Below are 16,472 nucleotides of genomic sequence, written 5' to 3'. Positions count from 1 at the left end.
CACCCAACTATAATCCTACAAAATCCCTGTGTGCAAGAATTGATGCTGATTTGGAGACAAAGGATGGTCACTAGAGATGAACGAGCATACTCGCTAAGGACAATTGCTTGAGCGAGCATTGTCCTTAGCGAGTACCTGCCCGTTCGGAAGAAAAGGTTCGGGTGTCGGCGCGGGTGAGCGGTGAGTTGCGGGAGTGAGCAGCGGGGGGGAAAGAGAGGGAGAAAGATCTCCCCTCCGCTCCCCCCTGCTCTCCCCCGCCACTCCCTGCCCCCCGCCGGCACCAGAACCTTTTCTTCCAAGTAGGCAGGTACTCACTAAGGGCAATACTCGCTTGAGCAATTGTCCTTAGCGAGTATGCTCGCGCATCTCTAGTGGTCACACCAAATTTTGATTTTATTTAGATTTCTCTGTTGTTCCTTCACTTTGAATTTTGTTAACAAACTATTAACATTTCTAGTTTTGAAAGCATTCTTACTTTGCAGCATTTTTCCACACCTGCCTCAAACTTTTTCACAGTCCTGTACATATGACTGCAGGTCTACATTCCCACTGACAACTAATATTCAGTGCCATTTGTAATTCTATTTTACGCTCACCTCGTAATTCCAATTCCACAATGCCGCTTTCATCTTCAAGTCCATCGATGACTTCACATTTATACTTTCCAGAATCCTCCAGACGTAAATCATTAATAACGAGGGACACCTCATTAGGCTTGTTTTGATGTAAGTAGACTCGCCCTTTGTATTCTCCAAAACTTCGGTGCCTCAAACCAATAGCCACCAGCACGTCCTTCTCCTTGGTGTTGTCCTTGTGTAGCTTTGCCCACTTTATACGGAGTCTTCTTGCAGACCCTATGTCTGGTTCATAATGGTATGCACATGGCAGTGTGATGTTACCACCACGGTAGGCAAAGAGGGCATCTTCAGGAGTATTAACCACGAGTTTCACACCATTGAAATGAATAACTGTAACACAAAGCAAACATGAAGAGAATTTATAGAACTGGAATTACAATGTGCTTTATTGTCTACATTGTTGCCATTAGAAGAAATCTGGATTTCTGGGTTAATTCTGTGGTTCTTGAGGAGTGACTGAATTGGTTTGTGAGGGAATGGGGAGTTCAGAAGGAAAACTTTTTACAGTCCTGCCAGAATAGTACTTTAAAGCCACTTTAGCAGTCTCTGGATCTGAGTGAAGGGTTTCATAGTCTGTATGTAAAATAACATCATTTGTGAAGCCTGGGGACAGTGACTTGTGTGGGTGAATACAATGTATTCTATAATACACTGCAAACTAGAGGGGTGCTATATAAGGGAGAAAAAAGTAAGCTTGGGGCTTATAGAGAAAGTTGGAATGGGCACAACTCCATTAAGACATTAAAGGCTGTGTTTTTTGTGTGCGACAGTGATCTGAAAAGTCACAGAAAAAGGACATATCAATGGAAAAATCACAGAAGACGGCCATACTTACTGGTATACTGATGCAAAATACAAGGGCAGATATAGACACTATGGCTCTCAGCATGTAGATGGGCACAGTGCTATATGCAAAGTCTACCCAGTACATGTAGTACACCATGCAGGCTTGCCACTAATTGACGCCATACACGATTCAGCCCAGTTGACTGCCTTGCACCACAAAAGTGAAGCCCACTGGACTGACACCCTGGACTCCCCCACATTTAGAGCCAGACCTACTGCTTGCTGCAAAAATAATGATTAATACTAAGTATTGGTTAATAATTTGGCCATTATATGCAAGCTTGGAACCCCACATCAGGGGTCCTTGTTTGTATAACTTATCTATGTGCAAGTATAATGCTAAGCAGCCCACCCACCAATATGTGGTAGATATGTGATGGTTGTTCATCAGTATATTGCACCTGTGCAATGCTCATCAATAAAGCGATGTGCCAGTCCGCATGCTGAGGGATGTGGTGTCTATACCTGCCCTTGTATTTTGTATCACTATACCCACAAGTATGGATGCCTTCTGGGAATTTTGAAAGTGATCTGCATTCATTTTCCCAACTCTCAACTTCCATTAGCCACAATTACCTCTGAGTGAAGACGCAACACTTTAGTTGTTGAGCCCCATAGCAGCTCCTACCCTGATAATTACACAAATGGGGCTTTATAAACAATAAAACACCTTGTTAAGTAGTGATCTAGAGTTTGTTACCAACTTAACATGGTTCATTTAGGCATGATATACAATGGTACAGTGGACTATAGTAAAATTTACGTTACCAAGCTACGAGGTGGCACGAAATGCTTCACTTATTCCAGAAGGATAAGGTCGCTCTGCCTGAAACACTTTACACAATTTTACGATGTCATCCATTGTGATGTTTGGCCACTAGAGGGAGCCAATTTGTAATTTTACTATTTAGTTTGCAGAACTCTATATAATTTAATCAATACGCGTGCAACTCATCAAAACCCTAGAAAATGTTACCAAACTGAGATTTTTAACAAGTTCCCAATCCTAAACAAAAGTATGCAAAAACTTGAAAATCTGAATGTGCAAAGCGTTGTTTGGCAAATTCTTCAAACTGGAGAAATGACTATAATCGCTGCACATTGAACATTTTTTTTAAATCTAGATAAGTACAGTAGTTGTCAAAATGGAATTCTTTAAACCTTGAGGGTCTGCAAGTTTATAAGAGCATCAACAATCACCATCATTGACCCACCAGCTATGAGAATTTTGCCAATCAACTCACAATAACCCGGCTTTGTGAACCCCCTTTTTTATATGATCACAACTGATAAACCAATTCTCTAATATAGACCTATAATAAGAACAGCTTGTATAATAAGGCTGCCATAAAATTGTCTTATTAACAGAAAGTCAAAAGAGAATTTGAGTTATCTAAGGTTTTCAAGCTGGAATATTGGAACATTCCCAGGAGAAGAAAGCAATTTCTTAGAAAGAATAGACGGACCTATATAATGCCATTAATTACCCAATGACAGGCCATTATAAATGTTGCCCAATTAATGAGCTGTTTAAAGGGGTTCTTCCATCTTATAAATTGATGGTATAGCACTAAGGTATGCTATGACTTTATAATCAGTGGGGTTCCAACCCGTCAGGCCCCCACTGTTCCTAATGTAATAGGGGTTCCGTTGCTCCCCTCCTGTTAGATTCATGTTGCAGCTTTACTTACCTATACAGGTCAACAGCACCAAAACGAAGCTCGGGTGAACGAGCCGAGCCCAATGTTTGTTTTTTTTATCTCTCTATTGCTAAGAGTCACATTAGATGCCCCAATTTATCGTTTGAACAAGTAAAAGAACGAGTGATGTCAACGCTAGCTTGTTCGCTCATGCAGGCAGATACATCATTGGCTCAAGAAGTCTGTATAAGTGAATGAGAAGCACTGTTTAAACTGAATGATAAGTGAACGAGCCGACCATGACTTTAATGCCTGCATAAAATGAATGATAAGCTAAAAAAACCCAATTCATTCATTGTTTGGTCGTTGGCCGCGTTTAGACCGAATGATATATTATCGTTCATTTTCACTCGTTTGAAAAATATTTTGAACGAACTGTCTAAAAGCACCTTAAGGCATGCAAATAAATCCGATGGGTTGCTGGTCACAATGGGAAGGCACAGTCGCATGGCAAGGTTTATATAAATGAAACCTTTGACACCCATGGAGAGAGTGCGTCTGTCTACGCTAAGCAGTTGTGGAAGACATTGTGGTAGACTCTATTTCCACCAGGTTGCTGTCCGTGGAGCTATGGCCCACACCGTTAGACAAGTGGGATGGTTCCTAGCTACCAAGAGGAACCTCTGGAGAACTGAATCAGAAGAAACTGGAGTTTGGTAATGCCTCGTCCATTTACTTGCTAGAAATGGAGGAACTTCCTGTGCAGCCTGCACCTGAGTGACTGCCTCCAGAGAGCCTTCTTTACAAACTGTCAGTGCTTGTTAACCAGTTTTTGTTTTGGCCTAGTGGTATCTGGTACCTCATTCCAATTAGGGTCCTGCCATAAAATGACTTGCTAACACTTCAGTGATCCTCTCATTAGCTCAGAAGAAAGTACAAGGCTGCTGATATTACTCTGTCATGCTGACTGAATTATAAAAGCAGACTTGTTGCTTTAATAGGGGACTGATTCTTGAAATCATTGTCTTCTTCTGATAACCATGGTTACCTCCAAGGAAATGCAGTCATCATTGCTTTGCATCAAAAAGGCTTTACAAGGAAGGACATTGCTGCTTGTAAGCTTCCGCCTAAACCAACCATTTATTGGATCATCAGGAACTTCAAGGAGCTAGGTTTAATTGCTGAGAAGAAGAATTTAGGGCACTGAAGAAAGTCCAGCAAGTGCCAGGACCGCCTCCTAAAGGAGATTCAGCTACAGGACCGGCTCAGCACCGGTGCAAAGCAGGCAGGTGTCAGTGCATCTGCACACATAATAAGCCAAAGGCTTTTGTTTCAAGAAGGACAGCAAGTATGCCAAGAAAAATATTGAGGACTGACTGACGGTCTGCAGGAAGTCCAGGGATTAGACTGCAGAGACTGGGGTAAAGTTATTTTCTCTGATGAAGCCCTCTTTAGACTGTTTGGGACAGCTGGAAGAATGATCGTCTAGAGAAGAAAAGGTGAGCGCAGAGCTTTAAAAATTTTCACAAGTGGGACTTGTGCCAAATTGTGTGACTATTTTACACCAAAAGGTGTTCCCCCAAGTCTAGATTCCCGGTAGCAGAGGGAATTGTGCTGCTGCCTTTTGCCAGTGATCTAGTAACTAAATGTTCCCATTTGTTATATGATCGTCTAAAAAGTTGCCCATGGTAAGCATAGCGACACTTTACAGCTAGGACTCCTTCAAGTAAAATTTATCTCTGCAACAGGAAAGTTTTCTTAGTTCTAATATCCCCTAAGGAGCAATTTATAAGGTAAACTATTTGCCCCTGGCATTGTTTAGAGAGCCCCTACACTCCTCCATGTGATGGGTCTTTATCATCGTCTTGCTTTGGCTTAATACTACAATAACAACTACATCCTGACGAAGGCATCTTTTATTCTGGAATCGTGGGACTGAGATGTGCCCTAAATATCATGGCGAAGGTCAATGTGCACCATTCCGGTGATAAATGGCCCTCAGTTCATCATTACTCTCTTTGCACCGTCCTGGATTATGTCTGACTATAATGAGTGTTAGAAAACGCTGTCATTTTTGAAGTCACCCTGTCTACTGCAGGCGCAGCGGAGTGGCATCTTGACATATCACTATGATTGTAGCAGTCGCTGCAGTCTATAAAGTATATTTCATATATGCTCATTACCTGTCCTTTCACAAGTTTCATTCGCGGGAACTGGAACATTGTAAGTTGTGATTAGATGGAGCGGCACTCAGTGTAAGCGACTTGACTTAATCCAATTATTTCCTATTGGAGGGAGACAGACATCTTACTTCTAACTACAGAAAATGAATGCGTCCTTACAAATAGGGTTTGCAGACTAATTCGCCGGGGGACATTACTCTACTTGTTTGCAGCTGTTTACGACACGCTGAAGACAGCGCAGACACCGGGTGGATTGTGCAGTGACGACGCTCGTTACCTCTGCAAATCATTTTTTATTGACGTTGTACAAATATACAAAGTCATACGACAGGTGCGGGAGTCTGATATTCAAATACTAGCTCCTGTGTAAGACCGGTGTAAGCGCATTTGTGCTGCATATTTACACAATGAGCTTTCAACATTTGCATGTGCATGTGCGTGTTTTACTGTACCTTTTGTGCGTGAAAAAAACCCAAAACACTCAACCATGCTCCCATTCATTGAAATAGGCAATTTAGTTAATTAGTCCAATACGTGCTATTTTTGCAGGAAAATAGAGCATGCTGTGTATTTTTTTTTTTGCGCTTATGTGAACAAACTCATTGAAGTCAAGGGGTTCTATTCCCTGCATATTGCGCAATACGCAGAGAATAGACCCCATTGATTTCAATGGGTTCATTCACAGTTCTGCGCTTGCATTTCACATTCTGCGCATATTTTACACTTGCATGCCGGCCCTGCAAAAAAATGAAGCATGCTCTATTTTCTTGCGCATTTGCTTAACAAAGGTCCCTATTAGAGTCAATTGGGGGCGCACAAATGCATGTGCAATATGAAAGGAAATGCGTAATACGCTGTGTAATTCTGCTATAAAAAGAACACATCTGGAACTAATAGGCCATTTCAAGTGGTGCGTCTTGTTTGCCGCGCAAATGAACAAGTCCTTTGGGCAGAAAAAGTACCGTAAAATAGGCCGATATGCATGCATAAAGCATCGTTCATTCTGAAAAAAACGCAGTATTGAGGTGCGAGCAAATGTGTATGCGCTTGTGTGAAGGGACTCTAAGAATTGTGTATAGAGAGAGCATGAAGGTCCTGCAAATGTAGCAAAATTCAATGTTGCACAGTTTATTGCTCAGGAGTCTGTTGCAGACTTCGCCAATTCACTAGGTTTTGGCCATTAGGACTCATTAGGCAGACTGATTGCTATGTTAGATAGAGGCTATTGTTCATTCTACAGCTAGCCAATCAGAGCGCATTGGGAAAATTAGCAAAACATTGGTTTGACTAAGGGCTCCTCCACACGGGCGCTGCAAAAGATTAAAACTGCCAAGGAGGGAGCAGAGAGACTGATTGCCAAAGAAAGCAAAAATAACCCTAAACTATCTTTCAATTATATAAATGGTAAAGGGATTTGCACTGAATACACTGGCCCTTTAACAAATAATGCAGGAGAAATCATAGAAGACGATGAGGGGAAGGCAAATCTACTAAATAGTTTTTTCTCAAATGTATTCACGAAGGAAATGGAAATGTCACACAAAATGCAGGGGAATAATATGACCCCCCCTCCCCACTAAATATAACCTGCCTAATGCAGGAAGAAGTACAGAGCCGGCTAAAAAAGAATAAAATCGACAAATCACCGAGCCCAGATGGAATACACCCAAGGGTTCAAAGGCGACCAAATAACTATGTATAAATACATTAGGAGACAATACAAGGCTCTCTCCCATGATCTGTTTATACCCAGGACTGTGATGTAACAAGTGGGCATCCGCTACGGTTAGTGCAAAGAAGGTTCCATCACCAACACAGAAGGGGATTCTTTACTGTAAGAGCAGTGGGACTGTGGAATTCTCTACCAGAGGACGCAGTGATGGCAAAATCAATAGGAGTTTAAGAGGAGAGTAGACATCTTTTTAGAGTGCAAAGTTGTTGATCTGATCTTGCAGTCAGATAGGAACTTTCAAACATTGATCCATGGATTATTCTGACTGCCATTATGGAGTCGGGAAGGAATTTTTTCCCCCAAATGGGTTCAATTGGCTTCTGTCTCATTTAGGGTTATTTGCCTTTCTCTAGATCAACAAGAAGGAGTACAAACGGGCTGAATTAACTGGATATTGTCTTCTTTTAGACTGACATACTATATTACTATGTTAAATGTTTTTCCTTTCCATTTTATTTCCATTTAGCTGCTCTCACAAGACAACAGCTAGACAGAAGCAAAAAATGCTAGTGTGAACTAACCTTAAAGTCGTATTCCCAAAATTGACACAGGTTAGTGGGGGTCTTACTGCTGAGATCACCACCAATCCTGAAAAGAGGGGTCCACTGTTCTCCTCTTATTCTACCTGCAGTGACGTCAGATTGAATGGAGCAGAGATCAAGCATACACGATGCCACAACATTCCTTTTTAATTAGGCTGATGTAAGTAACAGAGTACAGGCGCTCAGCTACCTCGGCAATCCAATTAAACCTTAATAAAGTGGCTCCGCCCATGCTCAACCACCAGTCTAGTCAATCCCCTCCTCACCGCTGGGGGTGCACTAAGCCCACAGTGAGAAGGAGAGTGGGACACAGGACTCCTGTTCTCGGAATTGGTGGGGGTCTCACTCTTGGGAACCCCACTAATCAGACTTTTATCACCTATTTTATGAATTGGTGATAAAAGTAAATTTTGGGAAAAAACCTTTAAGATTGCTGTCAATGAACATTCAATTGTCTAATAGCTGTATCTCTTAACTCCATCATTAACTCCAACTCCAACATTGTCAACTGTTCTCATAACAAGAACCTCATGGTAATGTGCTTAGCGGGTGCAATTGCATTTTGGTATTATACTCCTGTTTAGAACACCATCCAACAGTGTATGTTGTATGGTAATTATGACAGCTGCTGGGCTGATTAACCAAGAAGCATCAAATGGACATGACTATGACTCTTTGTTGGCACACAAGTTCAGTATTAATGTATCTTGACACACCAGCAAGTGCTGGTGGAGTCAAGATTGACAGGGGGGTGACGCCCCCTGTATCTGATTGGCTGGCCAGATGCAAAGGCTCTAGGTCCTGGAAGGGCACTAGACATGTGCTTAAAAGCCATGCAGCAGGCCCCGCTGCAGCCCCTGTTTTACTGGAGTGCGGCCTACAAAACACCGAAGCAAAAGTACAGTGAAGTTTTTTTTTCTGCGGCCCACAAGCGGACCCCTTTCCCACCCGCATCTCACCTTCACATCACGGCCGCAGAATGGAGGGCAAAGCAACGGGGGAAGCCACTGTGACGGGCGGACACACAGGACAGCAGCATGACACCAGGGATCCCAGTGCGGCGCGGTACAGCAGCAGGACAGTCTACGCCGGCGCCGAAACATGCATAGTAAGTATGCTCGAGAGGAAGTGAAGTAATGGACCACTGCAGCAGCGGGCTGCTCGGAGCAGGCAGGCGGAGACACGCACGCAATACACTGCCGCCAGGCGTCACTGAGCCCTCATCCTCCGGCCGGCCAGTAGCCATCACACACAAGCAGCCCGACGACAAGAGCGGTGAGCGAGTCTGAGGGGAAGCCTGTTGATTGCTTTTTGCCATCTCTGGTGGCTTAGGGTGAGGGTTCATTTTCTTATTACAGCTCATAATGTAAGCCTACATTGAAATATTACCCTCACCCTAAGCCACCACAGCCGTCAACAAGCAATGCACAATGTGCTGCTAGGACCTTGTAGGCTTGACCCTATTGGGAGCTGGAGATGTGAGAGAGGCATTCCTCCTGTCAAACCCCTAGCTTCCGGTGGAGTCAAGATACACTAATACCTCATGTGTGCAGAGATGTAGTTACAGATGGTGCTTTACTGGTACTTGAATGCAGCTACTGAGCCCAATACAAAATCTAAAATGGGGTTCCTAATTTCCAGGTGTTATTTACAATACTGATACCTTCTTATGCGGTAGCGGGGTCAGGGTATTACTGCTTCGTCTGCAGCGGCTCTAACCCGGCTCCTACATGCATGTAATTTCATTACAAATACTAGAGTTTACTATGGCAGCTGGATGAACCGCTGACAATCTAACACCTGTATAGATTGAAGTTACTAAGATTTATGGACCAATATTTTATGAGTTTGGGACCAATATATTTTGCACCCTTCAGACTTCTATGCAATAGTTGGGTTTTTAGTTCTAACCCTCAAAGCACCAAATTATTGTCTGTCTCCAATAATATTCTGTCAAATCAGCTCATGCCAACCAAGCATACAAATAGTCTAATATAGCAGCCCATGTAGCGGCCAAATAAGATGACACATGCTAATTATCCAATCCAATTTGTTTCCTAATGTTAGTGGCCACATTTGCTATGATCTATTTGTCCTCTGCCAGGGCCATTTATTGAGGAGGAAATTTATCGAGTAATGATAGGAAAAATGCATAATGTACATGGAAACTGGAGTTCTCACAAAAGAGTATTACAGTAATTGTCCCACAACTGATTTTTACTGTAGACAGATGGTTTTCCTAGTTTCCAATCATCTGGGCATTCGGTTTAGTAATATATATATATATATACACATATTGTACATTCAAATTACGGGCTAAAACTAGTCTGCCCGGCAACGGCTCACTTCGGATTGTCTGTTTACTAATAAATTCCTGATTGGTAGGAGGGGGAGGAGTTGAGACAAGCCCGGGAAAATGAGCAGAGCAAGGCAGGAATTGAGTCAGGAAATGGGAGAAAAGTGTGTGAAAGACAACAGGAAGTGAAGGAGGAGTCAGAGAGAAGTCAGAGAATAGTTAGTGGTATGGAGGTGATCAGGAGAGGGGGTAGTCTGGGGAGCTACAGAAGACCCTCACCTTAACAGAGGTTACAAGCAGGAGGAAAAAACTAGGAGCAAGCCACAGAGAACAAGAAAAAGGACTAAACCAAGTCTGCATAACTGTGAATTTAACTTGCCCCTGAAATTGTCAAGTATCAGAGGAAGTTCAGTTGAGTCAGCCTGTTTTAATCAACCCCATACTTCTACAAATAACGCTTTGGAGGAAGCCCCCAGATAACTGAGACTGGCAGGCTCATCCTTACTAACAGTGAGAGCGAGAGTAAAAGGAAGTCTGTGAGATATTCCTACCCTCAGGATTACTGTAAGAGTCAATGACTAAAACCTACCAAATGTGAGCTGTGTATTGTACTACTGTTATCAGCATTGAGTAAACTGTGTACCTTCAGTTTACCACAAAAGCTACGTGGGTTCCTCTCATTATTTCATCCTCAGACAACACAAGTTCCCCCTCAAAAGGTACTGGCATCGCATAATATTACACTCGCATACCCCAATACCATTCTATGTTATTACCACTGCGGGCAGTCAAGTTAGGCCCTGCGCGGCCATTGCAGTAGGAGAGGCTACGGAGCCACCGTTGACAATACAATCTTAACCTGAGGCCTCCCCTCGCAACAGCTAGGCGCCACTCAGCCACCATAAAGTGCTCTGTGCATGGAGTCTTATGGAAGTGCACAAAGACTACATGGCTGCCTAATATGTAGTAACATGACCTCTGTGTACTGCCATACAGACTCTGTGAGGTGCCGTATGTACTGTAGAGTACTGCATTGTACAGTACTGTGCAAAAGTTTTTGTTCTTTGAACAAAAGAGGGATCTAAATTAAATCAATATTTGGTGTGATCACTAGAGATGAGCGAGCATACTCGCTAAGGGCAATTACTCGATCGAGCATTGCCCTTAGCGAGTACCTGACCGCTCGGAAGAAAAGATTCGGCTGCTCACGGCGGGTGGGCAGCGGCGGGGGAGAGCGGGGAGGAATGGAGGGGAGATCTCTCTCTCCCTCTCTCCCCCCTGCTCACTGCCGCAACTCACCTCTCAGCCGTGCCGGCAGCCGAACTTTTTCTTCCGAGTGGGGAGATACTCGCTAAGGACAATGCTCGATTGAGTAATTATCCTTAGCGAGTATGCTCGCTCATCTCTAGTGATCAGCCTTTGCTTTCAAAACAGCATTAGTTCTTCTAGGTACACTTGCACAAAGTCGGGGGGTTTGTAGGTGTGTGATTAAGCAGTTATACCAAACTATAACAATCATTTTCATATGCAAGTTGAAATACAGTTATTAATTGAAACAGGCCTAAAACTGTATGAGGAACAGTAAAACTGTGCTACAAAGGTGAGGTAGTGGAAGACAGTTTCATGTCACAGGTCATACACCATAGCAAGACTGAGCACATAACTAGACACAATGTGGTTATACTGCATCAGCAAAGTCTCTCCCAGGCAAAGATTTTAAAGCAGAGTGGGGTTTCATGATGTGCTGTTCATGCTCTATCTAAGAAGCATAAAGAAACGGACCATAGACCCAGTGGTCGTCCAAGGAAAGTTACTACAGCAAGTGAAAGGCATCATGCTTATTTCTCTTCGAAATCTGAAAATGTTCAGCAATGCCATCAACTCAGAACTAGCAGAAACCAGTGAGTACTTTTGACATAGAAACAAGGCTAAGTGACTCAACTATGAACATAAATATAGGAACTGGGGTGCAGAAAAATGGCAGCAGGTGCTTGGGACTAATATTTGGCTATAAAAGAAGGCAGTTTGTTCACCAAAGGGCTGAAGAGAAGTACAATGGTGAGTGTCTGCAGTCAACAGTCAAGTATAGTGGAGCTTCCTTGTAAGTTTGTGGCTTCATTTCAGCACATCGAGTTGGGGATTTGATCAGGATTAATGGTGTCCAATACTGAGAAATGTAGGCAGATACTTATCCATCATGCAGTATCATCAGGGAGGCGTCTGATTGGCTCCAAATTTATTCTGCAGCAGGACAACGACTCATACAGCCAATGTCATTAAGAACTATCTTCAGTGCGTAGTCCTGGAAGTGATGATATGGCCTCCACATAGCTCAACATCATTGAGTCAGTCTGAGATTACATGAAGAAAATGAAGGATTTGAGCAAGTCTACATCCACAGAAGATCTCTGCTTAGTTCTCCAAGATGTCTGGAACAATCTCCCTGCCGAACTCCTTCCAAAACTGTGTGCAAATGTACCTAGAAGAACTGATGCTGTTTTGAAGGCAAAGCATGGTCACACCAAATATTGATTTTATTTAGATTTTGCTGTTGTTCATTTACTTTGCATTTTGTTGAAATTGAAATCAGAGATGTATGGAGGTACAGTAAAGGCGTCATGCACTACTGAGGGTGCCCTAATACACCTTGGTACAAAACAGAGACATTCTCATGGGGATTTATAGTAGCAAATTTTGATAACTTGACACCTCTCAGGAATCATTGATTAAGGAATTTTTAAGGGATTTTAACTACCGTATATACTCGAGTATTAGCCGACCCGAGGATAAGCCGAGTCAATAAGTTTTACCACAACAAACTGGGAAAACTTATTGACTCGAGTATAAGCTATATTCGGCGTCTGTGTCTGTGTGGCAACCTGCGTGAATTCTCCCCGCTGTCATCCCTGCCATTCTCTCTGCTTGGCTCTGTCATCTCTGTCAGTGCTGTGTAAGCAAGCGCTGTGATTGGATTGAGTGCCAGCCAATCACAGTCGGCACTCAATCCAATCACAGAGCTTACTTACACAGCACTGAGGGCAGGGGATTTAAAAGCCGAGCAGAGAGATAACAGCAGGGAAAATTTTAAAGCAGCTTGTGATTGGCTGTAGAAATGAGCGAGTATACTCGCTAAGGCTAATTACTCGAGCGAGTAGTGCCTTAGTCGAGTATCTGCTCGCTCGTGTCTAAAGATTTGGGTGCCGGCGGGGGGTGGGGAGCGGCGGGGGAGAGCGGGGAGGAACGGAGGGAAGATCCCTCTCTCCCCACCGCTACCCTCTGCTCACCGCCGCAACTCACCTGTCACCCGCGCCGGCACCCGAATCTTTAGACACGTGCGGGAAGATACTCGACTAAGGCACTACTGGCTCGAGTAGTTAGCCTTAGCGAGTATGCTCGCTCATCTCTAATTGGCTGTGAATGATCAAGCGCTGGCTGTGATTGGCTGGCGCTCGATCCAATCACAGCGTTGACGGCGGGGGATGACAGAACCGAGCAGAGGAGACGGTGGGGGATGACAGCAGGGAGATTTCCAGTAACTTGCCGTATTGCCGCTGGGAACAGAGGAATTCAAGCAGCTTGCTGCACCACCACCATGGACACAGACGCCGGCTGGGAGGGGAGTATGGAGGGTTTTTTTTATGTTGTTTTTTTTAACCCTTTCCCGACTCGAGTATAAGCCGAGGTGTGCTTTTTCAGCACAAAAAATGTGCTGAAAAACTAGGTTTATACTCGAGTATATATGATATATTTCCATAACGTACATTGACAAACCCAAATCTGCACTTCCAGTTATAATTTCCTTAGTTGAATTTCAACTCGGATCTTGGAAATGGAATTCTGTACAAGATGTACTTGCTTGTGCATTGTCATAGTGTTAGTGCTACCTACTGTGCTTATATTAACTGACTCTATATACAAGATGCGTGCAGTCAATCCGCTTCACAAACAACGTGCCCAATACATGTCCTCATGTGACAAGACATAATTAAATCATGTAGTGTTGCTGACAGTCTTACCGTCTCCATTGCCATTTCCAGATTTGTTATTCAGGATATGATCATAGTAGAAGCCATTATAGAAAGGAAGGCAGTGACACGTGCTGACTAGTACGAGGAAGACGGCTATTCCAGTCTGCATGGCGGCTCAAAAGGGCGGTGCTCCAGATGGACGGTCTCTGCAAGGAGAGTCAAGACAGGGTGTTACATTTGCTGCAAAGTTTAACATAATTTTAACACTGTGCCACGGATTGGTTACCCTTTCAATTACTTAGGGCTCTATTTGTGCAGGTGAGAAATTCATGCTAATTCCGTCCGATGTAATACAGATGGAACTCGCATATGAGTAAAGAATCCATTCATTTAAAAGGGTTCATGTACGCAAGCAATTTTTTTTTTTTTCTTACTCGAACTGATGATCCGACTTTGAAACATTTCAGAAGGTCCTATTTTTGAGTCTCACACAGCACTTGGTTGGGATGTGAGTTGCACCCAAGAATTGCCAGCTTCTCATTGATTGTTCAGCTTCAGCCGGCATAAGAACCAGCGCCGGCTCGTGCACTTATAGTGCAGTTTAAGTACTAATTGTTCAGTGTTTCACATACTAATGTAAAACACTGAACGATTAGTGAATGAGAACTGCACCATTCTCAATGAGCATTGTGCAGTCTAAACAGACTGCCCAAGCGTGCTCGAGCAAGTGATAATGTCACCAGTTAAGCCCCATTTACATGCAAAGATGATCGTTCAAAATTCGCTCAAAAGACAGTTTGAGTGAGTATTAAGTGATCATTTTACATAGCTACTAATGGGCAATAATGTCCATTAGGAGCTAATTAACATTATTTGCATACTAATGAGCCTCCGGGAGACGTATTTACAGAACAGAAGGCGGTCTGTTCTTTAAATACATGTCTTTTGTTCTGCTGCGGGCTGCTGGCTAATAACAATGTTATCAGTGCTGCCCACAAAGAACTCAGCGTGCAGTCCCTGCTATCAGAAATTGTGGATTTTATGCTCACATGAAATCCATCATTCAGCAGAAAAGCAAACGATGGTAGGATTTACACGCAACGATTATCGCTCAAAAGACATCGTTTGGACGAATTTTGAGCGATAATCATTGTATTTAAATGGGCCTTTAGTGCACTTGAGTAAACAAGATTCTTGGCCCATCTAAAAGGGGAATTACCCATGTAAATGCACTCGTAAGGGCTTTTTATCTGGGTTGATTATCACGCAAAATTTGTTCAAACGAACAAAAATAAGCAAAAATCATTCCATCTAAATGCACAGCCATCGGGTACTATTTGTTTACTTTGCGTTTGTCACTCACTTTCAACCAGCATAAAAATCATTGCTGTTTCACTGACTTCTTGCTGCATCTAAACGCTGCCCGGTCAGTGTTTAACATCGAATGTGAAGGGCTGAGCAAGACATTCGATGTTAAACAATGTCCACAGCTCGGGATCCCTGCTGATCTGCTAATTGAAGAGGCTGCAGTACTCAGGTGATCGTTGTGATCATGTCACATTCATTGGTCACATGGCCTAAGAGCAATTCAGTTCCGTTGCAATGTATGGCAATGTGCCTGGTATGGCACTCACCCAAGTAATGCTGTCAATTCCATCAGCTGATCAGGAGGGTTCCTGAGCGGTGGACGCCCACCAATCAACTATTGATGACCTATTCGGAGGATAGATCATCAATAGTTTAGTCCTGGAAAGCTCCTTTAAAAGTGGAGATTAGTCTGAAAGATGACCACAGATGAAACATTAATTAATCTATATAACTAATAGTAACCAATAATGAGTGTTTCTAATCAATATGCTCCATTGGCTGGAAAATGTATCAAATGCACGTTATTATTTATTTTCTTATCACCATCAAATATTTAAATTACATTCAATTGCAGTAGCTGAAATAGACAAGGACAGAGTAGTATGCCATTAGAGGGGTATTCCTATCCAGTGTGCTGTAGATGGGAAAACAGACCACTCACTGCTTACATGCCTATGTCAAAAATGTCTCATTCTCTTGAATCATAAACTAGCAAAGCTTTAGGCCTCCTTCATGGGACCGTATGCATTTTTATGCTTTAAATCGTGTGAATGAAGAAAAGCCGCGATAAAATTTCGAGAATAATTAGCGTTTTCTCGTTCATTCACACGGCCGGATGCAACGTATCAGCAAAAAAATACACCGCAACACAGAAATCCCGCTGTTGGTATGAATTCCTCGGAATGACTTCTAATACCTTAATAGAGGCACCTGTAAGCCTTTCCCTGTATTCTTCAGTAGCTACGTATACAATGCTATAGAACATGTTCTAACTTAGTAGAGCTTGGTAATACTAATGTGTAATGCAATCTGTCAATACCCATATATACAGTATAAGTCCTGGTAACAAGTCAACTGTTGTACAATATAAGGTACTCAATGCTGCAGACAAGGTTCCAAAATTTGTGTTTCGGTTTAAAAAGCAATGCTTTGCCCATTGAAATGAATGGAGTGTGTTTTCAGCACTGCCGAAAATGCGGTAGAATGTGGTTACCGCATTTTTGACTGCGTCTTTTCAGTTCCAGTATTATCAGCTTGCT

General features: G+C 42.9%; 1 protein-coding gene across 1 annotated transcript in view; it reads right to left on the bottom strand.

Moving 5' to 3' along the window:
- HAPLN3 (hyaluronan and proteoglycan link protein 3) overlaps window positions 1-16,472 on the bottom strand; it is a 52,947-nt gene that overhangs the window by 22,110 nt on the left and 14,365 nt on the right. Inside the window, exons 2-3 of the mRNA XM_066592809.1 lie at window positions 13,894-14,051; window positions 597-968 (exon numbers count right to left, since the gene is read on the bottom strand). Of these exons, the coding sequence (XP_066448906.1) occupies window positions 597-968; window positions 13,894-14,014 (493 nt within the window). The 5' untranslated portion in view covers window positions 14,015-14,051. The remainder of the gene's footprint in view (window positions 1-596; window positions 969-13,893; window positions 14,052-16,472) is intronic.

This window comes from Eleutherodactylus coqui, chromosome 2 (genome assembly GCF_035609145.1).
Source record: "Eleutherodactylus coqui strain aEleCoq1 chromosome 2, aEleCoq1.hap1, whole genome shotgun sequence".
Classification (NCBI taxonomy): Eukaryota; Metazoa; Chordata; class Amphibia; order Anura; family Eleutherodactylidae; genus Eleutherodactylus; species Eleutherodactylus coqui.
This window is presented reverse-complemented; position numbering and strand designations above follow the sequence as displayed.